This window comes from Falco peregrinus, chromosome 1 (assembly GCF_023634155.1).
Source record: "Falco peregrinus isolate bFalPer1 chromosome 1, bFalPer1.pri, whole genome shotgun sequence".
Taxonomy (NCBI): Eukaryota; Metazoa; Chordata; class Aves; order Falconiformes; family Falconidae; genus Falco; species Falco peregrinus.
Window position 1 is genome coordinate 30345827 of NC_073721.1, and position 19327 is coordinate 30365153.

Genomic DNA, 19327 nt, shown 5'->3' on the forward strand with positions numbered 1-19327 from the left:
TAAGTCCACTGACTCATACAGATGTCACTAAACATCTTCACATTTCTTAAATTAGCTTAAGAAATTAATCAGAAGTTGTAGTACAGAGCGAAATCAGAGCGGAGTGGCGAGATTTTGAGCAATGGGATAACACAGGATTTGCTTTTAACAAAATTCCTTGGTCTTTTAGTTGCCCATGAATGCATTTGTCGCAACTTGTGTCTCAAGCCATGTGGAGTTGTGAGCTCCATAGGCTCCTGCTGATGTTACTGTCACTGGGGGAAGCTGAGGGAGAAAGCAAATGCTGCCTGCCTATGGCCACGAAGGAGTTGTGGGTCAGAGCACTGCCCGCTGTTCTCTCCTGGTGCTGCGTATTACACATGACTTGGGTCATTTCTGCCTTTATCATCAGATCTGGCAGACCTGCAGAGCTGCCTGCTTGCTGAATCTCATTGTATCAACACTTAAAACAAGTGATTAAAGAAAGATTGATGTCGTAGATGTAGTGTGGCTGGAGACTGTAGCCAGAAAATCAGCAAAGTATATAAATTATTAATATATTTTCTGTGCACGCTTGCTCTTCGTTTAATTTGTCTTCTGCTCTCAAACCCCTAGGAATACTATAGAAAATCCAGGTTTCCTTACCTGGACATTTATTTTATTCAACTTCTTGTTGAATATGTATTTTGTGTTCTTAGCAATGGAAAATACCGTTGAAAGTTCTCTTTCTCAGTTGAATAAAATGGTATGACAAATACCCGTGGTCTGATGAAGTCTTTGAATATAGCTGTAGCCAATTTCTATTTAAAACACTCGGAGGAGTCATTATTTTACTTACAGGCCAGTTTTAAAGTTGAGCACATGCTGTGTTGTGCTCTTTTACGATGTATAAGGAAGCCCTTGCGCTCCTCTGGCTTTTTCTTTAGCCTTTTCTACCTTGATTACTTCCATACGTGGAGGGTGTTTTGCAGTCATCTATGCAGCAGTCTGGGAGGGCAGCAAGTCCAGGAATGCATCTTTGTGACACCTCTGTCACCAGTGCTGATGCTCGTTCCACTCCCTGATGATTTCTGGAAAATTATTGGATCTGGATCAAAGTTAACTTGCAAAGACTCAAGAAATGTAATTTTCAGATGTGGTCTTTCTCATCAAGTGACATGAGCGTTGTAGTCAATGCAAAGGAAGGAGAAAACTTTGGGAGCAAAAGGCAGCCTTTTAGTGGCAACCCAATTAGATTGGTTTAAATTCATCTGACCCCAGCAAAGTGGTGGGTTCGTGAGAGTCAGAACAGGAAAACTTGACAGTCAAGAGGGAAGAAATGTTTTTGTCAGCCTGAATTTGGATAATTTATCTATTTTCCACAGATAAACTCTCTGCAACATGTAGTTTTAATAATGAAGGTAGAGCTGAACATCAATGCTACCCACCAAAAAGTCCAATGACATTTGAAATTATGACAAGATTCAATGGTATCGGTACTTTGGGTGATAAGTAAAAAACCTAAAAATCAGAGACGCTGGCAGAACCAGAAAAAATGTTTCTAGCCTTCTTTCTCATTGTAGAAAGTGCAAAATGTCTGATACCCATCTGTAATTAATGCCTTAACAGCTCACTTTGCCTAAGAGAGCTGGTACAGATTTTGGTCCCTTGTCTCACATTAGGTACTGTTGGTCACATCAGAGGGCTGTGGCTGCTAAATGGGGAGAGAATAACATTTAAGTGATCCTAAATTCTTGGTGGAGACCGCCCCAATGGAAAGGACGTGTAACTGATTTTGTGGCTGCAAGTTGTGCACAACTTCCCATGGTATTACAGCCTCTCAGGTCCTTCCCCAATCCCATTTCCATAAATCTCTCCCATTGCTTGTAGATGTGTCTAGGACTCCGCTGTTGTTAAAAAGGCTGTGCTTTTCAAAATGTAAGATTTTTATCATGTAATTCAGCTTTATCATAGGCAGTACAGAAGTGGAGGAGAATTTGGTGATTCTGATCAAAGCTGAAGCACTGAATTGATAGCATTGTTGTTTGGGGATTTTTTTATTTCACTCACTTGTACAGGTCTGAGCACTCTTACCACTTACTGAAGTGTGAGAATGGTGATCCTTGGGTATTAGCATCTGAATGAGCATGTGCAAATGAGCTGCTCTGATCTGTGATAGAAATGGTTGTTGAAGGAGTCACGTCTTTTGACTTGAAAGCAAATATGCTAATATCTGAGCAGACGCTGTGAAATAAATTACAATATTTGGTTTGTCTGTGTGACTTTCTTTGTGCCACAGTTGTTCTTGAACATCATTGTATTGAAAGGGTGTAATTGGAATAATATATTACTGGGGAACAGTAATGATGATAGTACACTAAATCTTTCATGTCTTTATGAAGCCACCTCCTGGGGTTTTTTTGGAGTTTGGTTGGTTGTGGGTGGTTGTTTTTTTTTTGTAAATGCTGTTCATTAGGCGGTAAAAAGAAAGTCTTGCAAGGAATGCAAAGAAATAAAACCTGTCACAGTGAAAGATTTTCAGTACAATACGAATGTTGATCCTTTAAAATCACAAATCATCTTTCTATTAATTCACTGTAGAATAAGGTCTCCTCAAGATAAGACTCAGCAGTGCTGTGGAGTTGGTATTTAAAGTATGTCCATCTGCATCTAAACGAGTAGCTCCAAGACAATCAGATTATGCAGTAGTTACTTTGGTGAGAATATCGCCTAAGTGGAATGGAAACTTCATTTTGAGTCTAATATTAGACCCTGCTTTGGAAAATTCCTTTTAAATGATCACAAGCTGGGAATAGCAAAAGAATTTAACTTTCGACAGACAGCATTCACCAAGAATTTGTTTTTAACTGCTTATGTTGGGTCCCTGGGAAAGCAGATGTGAAAAACTTACCAAAGTGAATTGACTTGACCTGATGCAATGTTTATATCAGTAGTTGATAAGTTTTCCTCCCTTGTCTAATTTGTTCGGGATATTTTCATTCTTTAAGCGTGAGTAAGTCTGGGTTGGAATAGTTTGAATGCTTGTTAGTCTAATAATCTGAATCTTCAAACACGCGGCCATTATTGCCTATAAAGGGGTCTAAGCAAAGCTGAACTATTTTGGTTATCTTCCATGGACGGGGATAAGTATCGTTTTTGAGACTAGCAAAGAGGAATGTGAGATAATGTTGCTTACCTCCTGGTAGTTCAGAAAGCGTACTGGAAATCTGCCATGCTTGTGCTCCAGAATGCCACTTGTGTTTGGTGAGCCCTTTGAATGCACGCTACTTTTTATGCAGCTTTACAAAGGACTGGCTTCCAATGGCAGCTAGGGAGGCTGGCAACCAAGGATATCAAAGCACATTCAAAGGGGCATGATAATATTAATATTATTATTATTCCTGTGGCAGGAAGGACTTTATGAATTATAGATTGCATTGTGAATGATGCAGCTCAGGGATCTTTAGAACCACTTAGTTTTTGTTGATCAGGCACTGTCACTTTGAACTTATTAATTAATTCCTAAGTAAGTGTGTTGTCCCCCCTGGTGGAGCATGTCCAAATAAATTATTTTTGAGGGAGGGAGGAGAAAAAGAAACCCATGGATTGGGCTGACCTCTTATCCTCAGCCTCTACCCTGTCCACATGCTTCTGTGGTTTGGCCATTGTTGCTGTTATTTCCAAGCTTGAGGAGAACATCCACGGGAGCTTGCTGCAAAGGAGGTCTCCAGCCTGGCCGCCTTCTGCCAGTGTATTGAGACAAGAAGTAGAACAACTGTCAACAAGATAATATAATGAACTCAATGCCAAGGTGACAGTTTCACTGGGAAAGACATTAGAAAAAGAACACTGATCTCTTTAGCCGTTCTCCTTTAGTGCATTAGGTGGATTTATGTGACCCAGGAATGCATTTCTCGGACAGAAATCAGATTACAATTTTAAGCGTCTGTTAAACTTTGCCTCTTTTTTTCATGAAGCCTGACGCCAGCCTTTTTGTCTTTTTGTTTATAGCTATGTGTCTATAATTCTGCTATAATTTCTGATCTTTCAGGAATTTCTAAAATGTCTGAATTGCTGATCTGTCTCCTTGCAGGCAAGTCTCACCTGGCTATAGTACAAAGAGTAAACAATGAAGGAGAAGGGGATCCTTTTTATGAAGTCCTGGGAATTGTCACTTTAGAAGATGTGATTGAAGAGATCATCAAGTCGGAAATTCTGGATGAAACAGACCTATACAGTGAGTAGAAATATTTGCACTTTTTTTTATAGACAAGAGGGAGGATTCTGTGCAGCAGCGGTTGTGTTTAATAGCTGTGTTTTGAGAGATGCAAAGTTGCTGATTTAAAATCTCAGTGGTCAAATGACCTGTAGATCCCACAGATGGCCAAAGTAATTTTGGGGTTTTTTTGCAGCATGGGCACCTCACCCCTTTATGCCATATTAATTCAGAAACAGAACAGGTTTTTTTTATTTGACCCTTCCATCAAGAAGGTTTACATCTGCAACAACCTGGTCTTTCCTGCTAGCTGTTCTCCACCGCAGTGGCCTTGTTAAACCTTTTTGTTCCAGTGCTCACAACCTCCCATATTTTCCCCTAACCTCTCTCCACCTGAAGCACCTGTAGTCCGTGTGCTTTAGCAAGAAGGCAGGCGAGTACCATGCCTCAAGGAAGGGGAATGGAATCTCTTTAGACTCTCTCTCTGTCACTCATTCAGAAAACCCGAGAATGGAAAGTCTTCTTCGGGGCTGAAAATTAGCATGTCCTAAATGATTCCTTTTCATGACTCTTTACAGCTCCTTCCTTCCTTTGTGTTAAGGTATGTTGAGGGAGATGATGCAGATCAACTGTTACCTGGGACTTGAGAGATCTGGACTCTTTTCTTTCCCAGTTTAGAGTCTGTCTGGTCTTTGGTCAGTTAACTAAAGTGTCATTGCTTCTCTTCCCATCTGCACAATCTGGCCTGTGCATACAGGCTTCCTTTCTGCCATTCTTCATCTGCCTTATCTGTGCTTTGATCACTTGCTGGCAGATGCTATTTTTTACTATGTATTTGTGTGTAGCACAAGGATGTCTCTAGATTCTATTGTAATAGAAACAACAGAAATAATCTTAAATATCCTTAGCGCTGTTCAGCTGCCCTTTCTTTTCTTTCCTCATGAAAGGGATCTGAATGTATCTACAGCACCCTTTTCAGGCCAGTGCAAGCATGTTCTATCCTCCCTCCAAGCCAAATGAGCACTTTACACTGTGGGATAGACAATGCTTCTACTTCTCCTAAGAGATTGTTATTGCCTGAACTACTTTCTGTAGCTGGTCAGTATTTTAGCAGTATTTAAGCTCCCAAAGGTTCATGTAAATGACAATTGTGCTTTATGATATGCTAAACAGTATAATTACTATGCAAATCACAGAAGTCCAGTTAGTATCTATTTCTTTTCATACCTTCACAAACGAATTGTTGAGCTAATCAGTTACAACATAATGCTTTTACAGGGTGAATTCAGACTTTGTTATACTCCAAAAAAATCCTATCTTTGTCTCATCAACTTTGAAGTATTTCCATGTTTCTCCAAGTGAAAAGACATCACATATGCTTTTCAATGGTTTTTTCCCCTTGTTTGTTAAGAGAAACCACACATATCATGCTGTGTTGTTCTTCAGGACACAAAAAGCTTTGACCATTAATAGCATGTTAGAGGGCAAGGAAATGAGAATTTGATTTTACTATCTGAAGACTTCTAGATTAACAAAATATTGCTGTAAACATAAGTTGAAACTCTCCTTCCTGGGAAGATTTTTACTATTGAGAATTCCTGTTTCAGAACAGGAGGGAAACTTTACTTCCTAGGCTTTCTGGAGGATGCAGGAAATTTTGGGGGGTGACTCCTGCTATGTAATGAAGATGAACTTTTAATTTCTGTATGAAGCACTGGAATTCATTCCACTGTTTAGATTGAAGGAAACTGTAGCAGCAAGCAAGAGAACAGAAATCCAGAGAAGCTGTGAGGACTGCAGAAAATGTCATAGTTATGGGTTTGGGCAGATTGATGTGCTGTAACCACTTCCCACTGATGTAGTGATGAGAACATGCTTGGGGTTTACTGAAGGTCTGCAGTATGTTAAGGCAGCTTATTTTTGATGTTGATATCAGTGTGTGAGTGCTAGTAACCCCATCTTGCACTAGAGTTCTCTGATGCTGTTTGTTGTAAGACCAGGCTGGCTTGCGCAGCTGAGAACAAGCCAGCTTGAACCCTTTGGACTGATTTGGTCTATACTAGGTGTTTACTTAAAAGTAGACCTTACGCAAAATTTTGGCAGTGTCATTATGCCTTTGTTCTGAACTTTTAAAAATGTTTTGTTTTGCTTTGATGGAAACTTGAAATTTGATGAAATGGCTGACCTTGGTGTGCCTTTCTGCTGTTGCCATGAAAATCCACTTGAGCTGTGTTAGGGTAGAAGCAATCGTGTATTTACAGTTTTTGCTGAAAGCTGCTCTCAGTGCTGAAGCGCTGCAGCTGAATTTCTTGAGGGCTGTGTGCCCAATAGATGTGGTATTTCTTCAGTTTGCTCTGGTCTGCTATGTCTTATGGCTTACAGAGATGTTGGGAGCAAGGATAAGAAGACAGGAGCAAGAAAATTATTAAGTATGCCTGACCCATCAACATCTGGATAGACTGAGTACTTCTGAGCATGAGACTTTGTATTGGGGTTGCCGATGGGGTGGGGAGAAGAGTTTTCTGTCATGGACAAGTAGGCTTTGATGACGTCTCAGGCAGTGTCACAGTGAAGAGCTATCAGTGCGTTTTGCTCTTAGTATTGGAAAGTTGGAGCATTTTTTTCATGGTTGACACACTACAGGAATCTCTCTTGCACTCCCATGGTGGCAGAGCATTTCTCAACCTTCTCAGAGACCCAGGACAGAAAGGTGTGCGTTCTGCTTTGGCCTCAGACCGCTTGAGGAATGTGGAGTTCACTGTTATGACCTGAGCTTGACTGGTGGCCTGTCTTAGCTCTTTCTAATTGAAGACAAGTTCAATCATCCCCTTAGCGCAACTGGAATGCTGCTGTTTTTCAGACACACCAATTCACAGGTGGTTCGCCCTGCGTAAAATCTAGGATTTTTCTACAAAATAGATACCTTAGCACACCCTTGTGTGCGTGTTCTACATGTCGCGGGTAAATATTCTGGTTGTAAGCATCAGCTTACGTTGCATTTCTACATCCTCACCCCCGTGCCATTCAGCAGTCTTGTCTTGGCGAACATGACCCCTGGCAAGCCCACGCTGCAGGGGTGTTCGATGCCAGGCCATGGGGCACGTTTGTTACACAGCTGCACTCCTGCGGCTGCAATAGCTTTCACCTAATGGACTTTTTTTTTTTTTTTTAGCCTTAGCAAGTCACTTCCCCAAGGGGAAGACTGCATCTTACCCAAACATTCCTATTTCCAAACAACTGTCAAAACAGGTATGTTAAATATATGGGATAGTAAACTCTGTATCACTTCTCTTATTTAAACCACGGAGCTATGGGAATAAAAATTCTTTACCCTACAAAGTATTTCTGCTGCTATCCAGTGAAGGTGTAGCAACATAGGAAAGCTTGTGCAACGCCGCTTTGTATGGCAAGACCTACAGATACTGGCGTGGTGTACATCAGTATCCTGCGCCAGGAGAGCAGAGCTTTGTGTAGCTGCAATCTCATCTTTAGATATACCAAGGTGGTTGCCACCTGTTAGAAAACGATGCTTTCACCTTGTTGGACATTAGGACAGTGGACTTGGTAACCTTCTGCTGTCTGGCACTGGTAGGCTGCAGGAGCTGCATCCTTACAGGAAGCTATTTGAGGCTGTTAAAGAGCTTCAGGTTTAGTCCTGCTGCCTTCCTGTCAGTTGCTGAAACATGCATGAGACACAGGGCAACCTGGTTTTCCCAGCTAGGAACAAAAAGAACTGGCAAAACTAACTTTTGTTAATTCCTAAACCTTTCTTCTAAAATGCAACAAACTCACGGACTTAAAAAGACCTGTGCGGTGTGTGGGGTGCAGGCTGTCAGCCTGGGTGTGTGCATCAGTGGGGGGATGAGGGAGAGGGGACGTGGGGTGTGTGCTGGGTGAGACTCTGGCATCCACCTCTGACTGCCTTGGGCTGGGCATCCTAGCGCTGAGTATGGGCACAGGGTCAGCGAATCTAGCCATCTGGGAATTGTACTTTCTTTTCCTGGAGTATCTGATAGGTGCGCATCTCAAACAGTTGCTTGTCTCTGTCCTTTTGCAGTTCTTGTGTGCCAGACAGAACCACACTTCTATTTGGTAAAATATTTTTGCCCTTCTCTTGTCTGGAGCTCACTGCAGATGTCTGCTCTGTCCTAAAGTCAAAAAGACAAAAAAAGGAGCACAGGATGAGGACAAGAACCTTCCCAGAACGCTGCCTGGGTGCAGTGCCCATCAGCCTGCTGCCTGCCTGCCCAGCTGAATGGGTGATCTGAGGTTTGAACTCCCTGTTCTGTAGCTGTCTCCAGCCAGAGCTGGCTCCTTCAAGGAAATGTATGCAGGCATTTGTGGTGTTCAGCATCAGGCCTGAAAGTTCAGGAATGTTACAAGAGAGATCACAACCTTATTTGTATTTGGACCATATTTGGACCCGTCCTCTTCTTGAGTTCTCTCCTTCAGCCCAGGAGCTCACAGTCAGCCTTGCTACCTTTGATTTGATTCCCAGAACCTTCTGAAGATGGTTGCAATATTTGCTGATATCTTACCAAAAGTTATATTGAGGGTATCCCTCATGCATCACATTGTTCATGTTGCAGAACCAAACAGCGTCACAGCACTCTGTAAGCAGAGATCTCTTCAGCATGCCAGGTTAGCTTCACTGCCCGGGTCTCCATCTCACTTAACTGTAGAAATGACAGATGGGAAATACCTGGTCCAGATTCAGTTACTTCTGTCACCATCCAGTCCTTCGTTCCTATGTCTTACAGGAAACTCAGAAGTTGTTTGGATAGCGAAAACCAATTAAGATAATCTCTTACAAAAATCAGCCAAGATAATGGCTTCAAGACGTATGGCTTAAAGCTCTCACTGTGTAACGTTTTTCTTGGGGGAAGGTTTCTGGACAAGCTGGCAAGGAAACAGGAGGAGGAGTTGAAATCGCCCATCCTTTGCTTAAAAGCTTGGGTCTCTTACCTTGGTGACCAATGCAGACAGAAAGATTTCAGGCACCCTCCCATCACACCCATCCGTGTGATGCTGGCCCTGTTCTGAGGTACCAGAAGTGCAGTGTGAAGCTTGTGGTGGTACAGACCATTCACAGGAGAAAGGCAGAGATGCTTTACTGCCCTCTGAAGAGGTGTTTCCCTGTCCCGGGGCCAAAACATGTACTTGTGCTGATTTTTGCCTCCCTGAAGAGAGCAATGATGGAGCTCCTTGTGAGAAAGCATCTCAGCCTTTTTTATTGTAAAAAAATAGCATTCTCTGAGCTTTTCAGGAAAAAACACCATTTCTGTTCTCCTTATCTCTCACAAGAGGTAGGACCTAGTGAGAGCTTCTGGGAGACTTTTCTCCTGCTTGCTTTCTATTGCTTTGTTATCCATCTTTCCTTTAACTGCAAGTACAGATAAGGTCTGTCTCAGACTATGTTCCTAAGGCAGAGATTGTTTTTAGTCTGTAACCACTCCCTTGGTTAAGTTTCTATTCCTGCTTTTGGAAGAGAAACTGCAGTCCCTGATGTAGTCCAGGTCCTGGGTAAAGTACTGCTAGGGTAAGAGGCTTCTGGTTTCAAAGAAGAAAAAAGGCATGGGTCATCATCGTTCTGCTCCATGCGCTTAGGAACAAGTATCTCACACTTTCTGATTTGCATTGCTCACAGAATGAGCTTCAGGTATCTAGAGTAGATAGATATCTATATCTAGATAGATACATTACTGTCTGTGCAGCGTTGCTGTTGAGACTGTCATAGTCCTGTAGTAGAGGCTTGTCCATGGGAAGTTGAGGATCTAAATGTATTCGTATCTAAAAAGCTAGGTGACTTGGGAAGATCTTTCTAGAAATCTGTTAATTACTGGTATTGTGCATTTCCAAGACCCAACCTCGACCGCTTTGAACCTTGTGTAGTCTGTATCATATATTTGGACATGTACAGGACTCCAGGTCTCACTGGCTTCCTTGCTGTGGTACATCACTTTAATCATCTTTGCATGCATAACCCAAAATCTGGCAAGAGGTACCTGGGAATATGTGTGAGGTTTCACCATGTTAGCTTCACCTACACCTCTTTGGGTGCTTGCCTGAATTCTCTGCAGTCAATCAGTGTACCAGAACTGCCTGGGATCCCTCAAAAGTCCAGTAATTTTACACCAGTGACTACGGTGTTTTCAGTATCTTTCCCCACTAAGACCCTAGAACCTGAGCCATGCCTCAAGTCTTGGGGGGCTCACAGTAATTGTCTCAAGACTTGGGTTTCCTTCAATATACAGTGGAGTTCAGAGCTGTCTGACAGCATTCTGCTGCTTATAGCCACTGCCACCTTACGCGCTATGTCAGCAGAGAAGAGCAAGACCCTGCCGTCTGAGCAGACGCCTCTTCTCCCTGGAGCTGACGTACATTGTACCCCAACACGCCTGTAGCTCCCCACTTACCTGGTTTCCCAGACATTTTGGCAGATCAGATCAGTGGGTGGACGATAGTAGCTGGATTGTTTGTGCCTCTGCAACTCCATCTTTCATAAATGGGGATTCCCCACCGTGGAGACTGTTTTAAGACGCAGACAAACCACGTGGCAAGTATTTAGCTGAATAAAGGACAGGAGCCCAGGATCACTAGGAGGTGAATCCCCAGATCTGAACTCCTGAAGCTACGCTGTACTTCATTCTGGCTTCAGTGCCAGGGATTCCCACCTCCAGGCTGCACACCTTGCTAGCCTTTGCTTAAATTTGGACAGGACAAAAGAAACCATGTACGCTAGACATGGAGAGTTACTTGGACCAAAGGCATGCAGATTTTGCCAAAGCTGTGAAGAGTCAGTGAAGCTGTGGTATGGCATAAGAAGTCGGTCGTCGTATATTTAGTCTATGTACCTGCTGGGAATTCTTTAAGGAATGTATATGAAAAAAGTAGCTATCACAGATATTCTTGTAGAACAACACCTTTTGATCATGAGTAGTGCTGAGGGGACTTCTCCCCACCTAGATGTGCACACACCCCTTACGTGTCATACGCAGAGCTGCTCTGCAGTTAGGTGTTTGCAAGCAGAGACTTGCCCCCCCATTGAAGTAACAGAGAAGTGACAGCGGCCGTGGGTGAGTGGCTCTGCAGGACAGGGACTCACGGCCCAGGGAGCCCACGGCACAGCTCGCTGGTTGTTCCTGTTTTGTGCTGCGTGTGGATGAGCGGGGCTTTGCGCGTACTGCAGAGGGGTCTGCCTGCGCCCTGAGCTCGGGGCAGCCATCCTGGCTGACTCCATCCAGCGTGGTTTGTGTTGGACCCCGTTCTAACAGAAATCGCTTCCTTCCTTTCTTTTCCCACCCTCCCTTCCCCAGCTGATAACAAGACGAAAAAGAAAGTAGCTCACCGGGACAGGAAGCAGGACTTCTCTGCCTTCAAGCAGACAGACAGCGAGATGAAGGTTAAAATATCACCGCAGCTCCTCCTGGCAATGCACCGGTTCCTGGCAACAGGCAAGTGCGGGTTATCTTTTTTTGCGATGCCAGAGCCTCGGAGGCAGTTTGTCAGCAAAGGCTGGTGAGGTGGGTGGGACAGTGCAGGCGGGAAGGGAGGCTGGATTGTGGGGTGACAAATAATGCCACTGTTGTGTTTTTCTTTTTAAATTCTCTCCTCTCCTGTGTTCAGTGTCGGCATGAACCCTCTGAGACATTTACCAGGGGTGGACCAGTAACTTTAAATTGGTCTGAAAGGTAAGGATGAATGCCAAGTGCCGCACTGCATGTCTAGAGTCCATCAGATTAACGACTAGCAAGTACACCCCATTAGGAAGAGCTCAGGGAACAAACCAAAGAGGACTCGATACCACTGGCCAGCTGACTGTAATTGCACTCTGGCGCCTTCTCCAGAAAGAGATGCTGGACTTTTTGCAGGAAGGTCTAAACCTGTTCCATGAGACTTTTTGACTCCAGGTGAAAAACTCTCCCGACACATTTAATGCAGACTGCGCAGGTGGTTGAACTGTACTTTTTAAAATGGATTTCTGGCTGGCTTGTGTGACCTCCGTTGATGACTTCAGGTTTCAGAGGACAGTTGTCTCCATCCCAGAACATCTTGATGTTTTTAGCCCTTGGGTTGGCAGTCTGGCAGAGAGGCCAGGGCCTTGAATGGTTTCTTGCAGCTGATATTGCCTTTCGTCGTAAAGTTGGTCCCTTCAGCCCAGAGATGAGACCTGTTAACGGGAGAGCTTGTGGAAAACATACCTTCCTATTGCTCGTGCTGTCTCTCTTTGACATATAAAGACTTCTCACATGCAGGCCTTTCAGACGGGCGTCTTTCACAGCTATGTTCAACATATGTTCATGGGTTGAAAATGATAAAGTTGTTTTGTCTCACATTTGCCAGCTCCGGTTGGAAGTTAGTACTTGCCCTCCTCTAAGGTGCAGTAACTGCCTGCCTAGATGCTCCTAGTCTGTCTTCGTGCTTTATTTTGCCTCTGTGACTTGAAGGAAGCATGTACGTGATCGGTTATCACATCTCAGCTGAGGGGCAGTAATTCCTTGAAAGGCTTGGACTCCTACGGCTCATGTGCACGTGAGCATGTCCTTGGTGAGAGGAAGCAGTTCAACAGGAAGATGCGGATTTAACAGCAAGCAAGGCATTGCTCATGTAGTGGTACAAGGCCTGATGGAGTTCCCTAAACACCTGCTCAACAGACATAGTCTGACAGTGATGCTTCTCTACTTGTTTTATGGATGAAAGGCTTGTGTAGCTTAAATCCAGGTCTGTCTGTGAAGCCACTGCTAAATAACATGAAAGCTACAGTTTTGGTTTCTCTGTTCTAAATTGAGAATAGTATCTTTAGCAGATGAAAGGTACTGGGTCGTTTACAGTCCTATTCTGAAATGAGGTGTTAGGACAGCTTATCAGTTTGCATGTGTAAATTTCGACGTCCCTGGCTTAAATCTCCCACACAAGGATGAGCTTTTCTGCTTCAAACAGCTCCTGTTTGGAACACTGAAGAGCAAGTGCATAGGGGATGTGTTCAGTGTTTCAGGCATTAATCCCACATGGTTTGAACTGACCTGCACTGTCTCTCACTTTGAGTAACTTCCCGTATGAACTGTGGCAGCCCCAGCTGTGTCTTTCATTTATATAGAACATCTATCTAGAGCGAACTTTCTAGGCCCCAAACAGTGATTTTTAATATATGTATTTTTTATTTTTGGAAAAAGTGCAGCGATGTGGTAACTTTTAATACCTTTTGAGGAAGGAAAAAACAAATTCAGAGGTTCTCTGTCCCCAATTGTAAAGCTCTTCCATTTATACAACTCTCCAACGAGCCTATACAACTGTGACTGAACTCTCAAGAGGGCAAGACTGCCTTTTCTTTTCCCTTTCAGATGAAGACATGGGTTTTGGTTGTTTTGAAAAATACTTCAGTAATGAAAGTTGGGGTGTGCTGGTTTTTCCCCTCCCCCTTACATATCTAACAGTCTCAAAAGACAGGAAGCCTGCAATTCCATAATGGATCTCTCTGCATCTGTGTGTCTTTTATAGGCAAATGCTTATTAACGAGTACTGCTGACTTCTTGCCAGGCATATGAAGTGTAATGCCAAGTTGTATCTTGTGTTATAGAAGTAGAAGCATTTGGTCCATCCCAGATGTCAGAGAAGATCCTTCTCAGGCTGCTAAAACATCCCAACGTCATCCAGGAGCTGAAGTACGATGAGAAGAACAAGAAAGCCCCAGAACACTACCTCTACCAGCGAAACAAGCCCGTCGACTACTTTGTTCTCATTTTACAGGTCAGACATATGATTACGTAGATACGTGCAAAATCCTTCATCTCCTGACATATCCTTCTCTATACCTCTTCCAGTTGTTGAGTTTGTCTTTTCAAATGTGGGAATGAAGCTGTGGCTCCTGGGAACGGCTCCTGCCTCCTTTATGGCCTTGCCAGCCCTGAAGAGCTCACTCGGCTGCTTTCAGCCTCAGTTAAACCAGTTGCAAAGGGTAGACAGCACTTGCTACTTCCAGTCATCTGTTGGAAATTACTTATGCTTTAGGTATCACTAGGGTAGGGAATGCAAAGGAATCCCTGCATACAGCTGGCATCGCTTGGCATGCAAAAACCAGCATGTCATAGGAGTTTGGCCAGGATCCTTTCTCACATGTGTTTTTTTCCTCTTGCAAAAGGAGGCACGGGGAGTTTGAATGTGTAGAGGAATGACATTTTTCTGTGAAGTTTTGAGCTCTGTACCTGTGGTGTTGCAAGCAGTGGAGGTTTCCGTGGGGACGTTGCGCCATCTACTGAACCGATGCCACCTCCTGCCACAGCCCCTGTGGTTACTGGGCACCTTGCCATCCAAGCACTCACCCTGTCCCCTTTGGGTGGTTTTTAGACTGGAGCCCTAGGTGGTGTGGAAGGACTGTTTTTCTGCTTGTTCTGTACAGGATTGCTTCCAGTGCTGGCATCTCCCAGGTTTTGTGACTTGACAGGAATGTTTGAATGGCTATGTAAAGCTTTACCAGAAACAGTACTTTTTGGGGAGGAACGGTCCTTTAAGAGAGATTTTGCTGGAAAAGTGCTTATGTTTCTATCCAGCATAACTGAAGTTGGGTTTGCTTGTAAGAACACAAGCATTGTAGTTAGAGTTGTAACACAGGGCTTGAAATCTTCCTTAACCTGCCTTAAAAAAAGAAGGGTGTGGGCGTGTGTTTAAACTATCAGTGATAAACAATTAAGAAAACACTGGAATAGGATATTGTGGATTAATGCAGTTATCTTTTAAAAAAAGGTAGTTTTTCAAGGGTTTAAGGAGCCACTGGTAGCTCTTTAACTGCTCTTCTTATGTACTGAATTGTTGCAATCTGAAATATTCCAGAGGCAAGGTAATGCTCCTGAATGAGGTAATGCCGTGAAGATGTAAATGGAGGACATGGGAGATGGAACTGATTGTTCTTTTCTTTCTGAGCTATTCTGCAATCGATAGATATTTAGCAAACACAACATGCTGGCTATATAATGCATTTGGAAAAGTGCATCTTGCCGTAGATAGATACTACAAAAATGGTAACGGGGTTGGTTCTGCAAGGATCAAGGGGAGGTAAATACTCTGCTTTTGTTACTGAAATGGACTTGGACTTACTCTCTCATGTCGAAAGACCAAGAATACCTTCACAGTAAACACATGCCAGAACACAGTTAGATGTGTATTCTGTGCATTAATTGTACCAATTTAATCTCTGTAGAGTTACTGGTTTAGCTGGCATGTCACCTGTTTGCAACAACTTTTCCATTAGCTAATGGGAGGTTCTTCTGTAGCGGTTTGAGATTGGTTTTTTTGTAATCATGTTTTTTTAAAACTCCTGTTAGAACATTGAGCAGTGAAAAACCAGAAACCACATGTGCGTGCATTTCAACAGGGCAGAACACATCTAATAGCATGTATAGGGAATTTTTAATAATGTTTCAGCTGCTGTGACTATGCCAAGCATGCTTGGTCCTCATATGGCCACCACTGGTAAGCTTGGAAGTGCTGTGTGTGCTGATAAAGCAATGGTCTTGGAAATGAAATTCAACTCCTACTACTAATTACTAGTTTGTGTTTAGCTACTAACTCCAGACTGACTGTATGTGAAGATCAAAGCCTGGGTTTGTATGTATTTTGGAGACCTGATCTTGGCTGGTGAATAACTACCAGCAGTAAGTAGGTTGAGAGCTCTGTTTACAACCAGTCTTTGCCTGGGTGATGAAATTGTACCTTTTGGAAGGCTTATAATGAACAAATAAGCTACTTATTTGTGTTGTGGAGTGAAATTGGTTTTAAAAGGGATTATATGAAGTCGTTGCTTGTGATAGCAGAAAGTGGATTTGTGAGTTAGGCACTGTCTTCCTGCTAGGTGGGTTTTGTGGTTTTTCTCATCTGGAACAGTTACAACAAATCGACTTGGTATCAGGGTTCATACAGCTTAAGTTCATTTTTCACATTGTTCTGCCCTAGTACAGTACTGTAAAGTTAAAGGTATGATTATTTAATTTAAATGCTGCTTAATGAAATAAACCTATAGAAATAAAACCTACCTTTTGGACTGACTTTGACCCGATTGTGTCCAGTTGATGTTCAGTCTACTTAGTACACGTGGGGTGAGCAGTCTGTCTGCCCTTTCCAGCCTAGGCAGAGGGAAAGCATTGCAGGTAATTACATTGTTTGCCTGAAATCCCAACCTTTGTGTAGTTCAGCCTGAAAGCTGTGTGAGATTTCTTCCATGTGCAGTGGTGTAACTCTCAGTGCAGCGCCAGTAAGGATGGATGGACGTGAAAACCAGGCCCCAGTAAGAAGCCAGTTAGTTTTGGGTACTTGTAAACCAAAGTGATTGGGATGTTTACAGCTATGTTTGATGTGATGGGTTCTGTTCTAGAGTCCTTTGTGGGATGTGATGTTAAACATTTGGTTCAGCCCACATCAGAAATGGGTGCACTTGTGTGGTAATTGTGGGTTTGTGCAGCTTAGGAAGCACTGAGGGTCCTTCTAGGCAAAATCCTGTGAAGGAGCAGGGTCTTAAGTTAAGGGTGCTGGAATATGTAAAACTGCTAGAAACAGAGAAAGCCAAAGTAGCCCCGAGACTGCTCCTTCAGGAAGAAGTGCTTCATGTCTGTGGGAATCTCATCGCTGAAGGCAGACAGCCTCCTTCCGTGTCGCGTCTCATCTCCCTTCCAGATGTTTGTGTCAGGGGGTACTCCTCCTGTGAATGTCAGCTGTGGCCCAAAATAACTAGGTGTCTCGAGACCCCAGATGACTGTTCCACGTATAAGCTTGTTGTGATACCAGGGGAATATTTTCTCACTCTGTGTTGAGGGAAAGCAGCCTGGCAGCGCTTGGGGCAGGGCAGTAGTACCACCCCAAAGCGGTGGGGTGATCCCGCTCCTCTGCAGGGACTTACGCTGGCCACGGGCCACCAAAGACCAAGGTAGCTCAGGGCACAAAAGCGTGTTGCCCTCCAGGGTCTGTCCCTGTTCAGGCACCGTTAAAAACTCCAGGGACCGTGACACTGCTTAGGGAATGTCAGGCAAAACTAGCTTTCAGGGCTCCAGTCTGGTCTTGTGCCTCGAGACCTACAGTCCCTTTTAATTGCAGCTCTCTCTCCTTTTCCTTGACAGGGGAAAGTGGAAGTGGAGGCTGGGAAAGAGGGGATGAAGTTTGAAGCTGGTGCTTTTTCCTACTATGGGGTGATGGCCCTCACAGCATCGCCAGGTATGTCCTCTTACGTTCTGCTTCTGGAATGTGCTCCTGCGCCAGCTTGCCCGTCCCATGAGTGCGGCGGCAGGAGGCTGTGCAGGGCAGCCCCTCGCCCCGTCTGTGGGACTGGTGTAAAGGATCCCTCCCCGCCAGCCAAACTGCCCGCCTGGCACGGTGTCCCCAGGAGGGCTGGGGCTGGTGGCAATGCTGGCGCCGACTCCGAAACCCAGTGGCTGGCAGTGGCTTGCCAGCACCCGGAGGATGAGAGTGTCGGCCTTAGCAAGTGATGTGTTTGGTACTGGAGGACAGCTTTGTAGTTTTGCTCACGGGTAGGGTTATAGGGATTGAATTAACGGGAATAAATAATTAGTGGCAGAGGGACATCTAGCGGTGCGATGTACAACCGCCCTGTTAGCTGGATGGTTCGCTTTATGGGTCTGGTTTCTGAAGCTCTCTTGAGGAAGAGGAGGGCAAAGGTGCAAGAAAGGCGATTGCTCCTCTCAGCTTGTGTGGAAATGTAAACAAGAAATCGTCGAGGGGGAGAGCTGGTGTCTGAGGGCAAGGTGTGAGCCAATTCCTGGTGCACAAGCTACCACCTGGTAGGAGCAGCTAAGGGGATTGTCTTATAATCCACCGAAAGTAAGCTCCAGTGTTCTGTTTCAGTATCTGGTGATGTGTTTTGGTGCCGGCAGTGTCACCACTAAGATCTCAACCTCAACGGGAATCCACAGCCCTGTTGGGGAGAGCTGGGGCGCTGCTGCTGGTGTTGGCCATCTGCTGACCCAAAGCTGCTTGCTCAGCTTTAGAGATGAGAAGTTTTACATGCTGAAATTGTGTCCTCCTGTTGCAGCAAGGTTTATGTTCCACTTGAGAGGCAGCTTGTTTTAATTGTACAGTCATGAGCACTCCCTTTGTGTATGCGTACCTATGTGTATGTACATTAGCAAACAGCATTGAAATGAAAATTATTTTATAAGTTGTGGATATAGCCTTATTAAACTCTGCAGACAACAGCAGTTCTCTTGGACGTGTGAACTCACTCCTACAGGCAAGACTAATTCTTCCTTAATTGTGTGCACTTCAGTTTGATTAGTCTGGCTTACATCTTTTGAGGCTTGACAGATTTGAGAGCGTGCAGAGCACTGGGTGGATTTTATCTGAGCGATAGCAGCAGTGTTCACGAGGAATCGTGACACATGTGAGTACGACTGTATCATACCCTCAGCTTTGCAGCTCAGCTTTTGCAATCTGGGCCAGGCACAGAGCTGCATTAGGCATGGTCACTTCTCTTACCAGACCTATGCAAATCACTTGTGGCATCTCTGTTTTGACAGCATTGTTCAGTTTGAATGTTTTCATGTAGTTGGTTTTGTTTGTTTTTTTTTTCATGTTGCAAACACTCCGCAAAACCATGCCCCAAGTTGCCCCAAGTCCTGTGAGGTCAAATGATCTCCTCTTCACATACCCGTCTTGGATTTTGTTGTTTCAGACTTAAGGATTTTAAATTAATTATTTTAAATTAATCTTGACCAACCTTGGATTTGTTTACCTTTGACCGGTTATCTGTTACCGGTAGCAAATCCCTCATATTGCTGGCTTTCCCTCCAGGCTTTATAGAATTTGTTCTATGATGTTTTACAACATCCTGAGATTTCTGTTAGGATGAGCTCATAAAAATAAATTTCTGTTACTGGGAAAGAGCAGGAAAGTTCAGTGAAAGTGTAAGTCATTGCAGAACAAGCGAAAACTCCTGCTCTTCTGTGTGTCCTAATAGACTTCATATGCCTGCTCTTCCCACCTGGAATGTTAAGTCAGTAATAGAAGAGTAAAACATTTAAAAAAACCCAAACAACAAAAAATCCCCAACAAACAACAACAACAACAAAACACACACACACACACACACACACACACACAGACACCCCCCCTCCCCCCCTCAAAAGCAATAAAAGAGTGAAGCTTTTTTCTTTA

At 43.9% G+C, this 19327-nt stretch overlaps 1 protein-coding gene across 1 annotated transcript in view; it reads left to right on the forward strand.

Annotated features, from left to right (window-relative positions):
- The window catches only part of CNNM2 (cyclin and CBS domain divalent metal cation transport mediator 2), a 123152-nt gene that overhangs the window by 94283 nt on the left and 9542 nt on the right, over positions 1-19327 (forward strand). Inside the window, 4 exon segments of the mRNA XM_005238975.4 lie at positions 4052-4195; positions 11491-11628; positions 13752-13921; positions 17278-17371. Coding sequence (XP_005239032.3) covers positions 4052-4195; positions 11491-11628; positions 13752-13921; positions 17278-17371 — 546 coding nt within the window.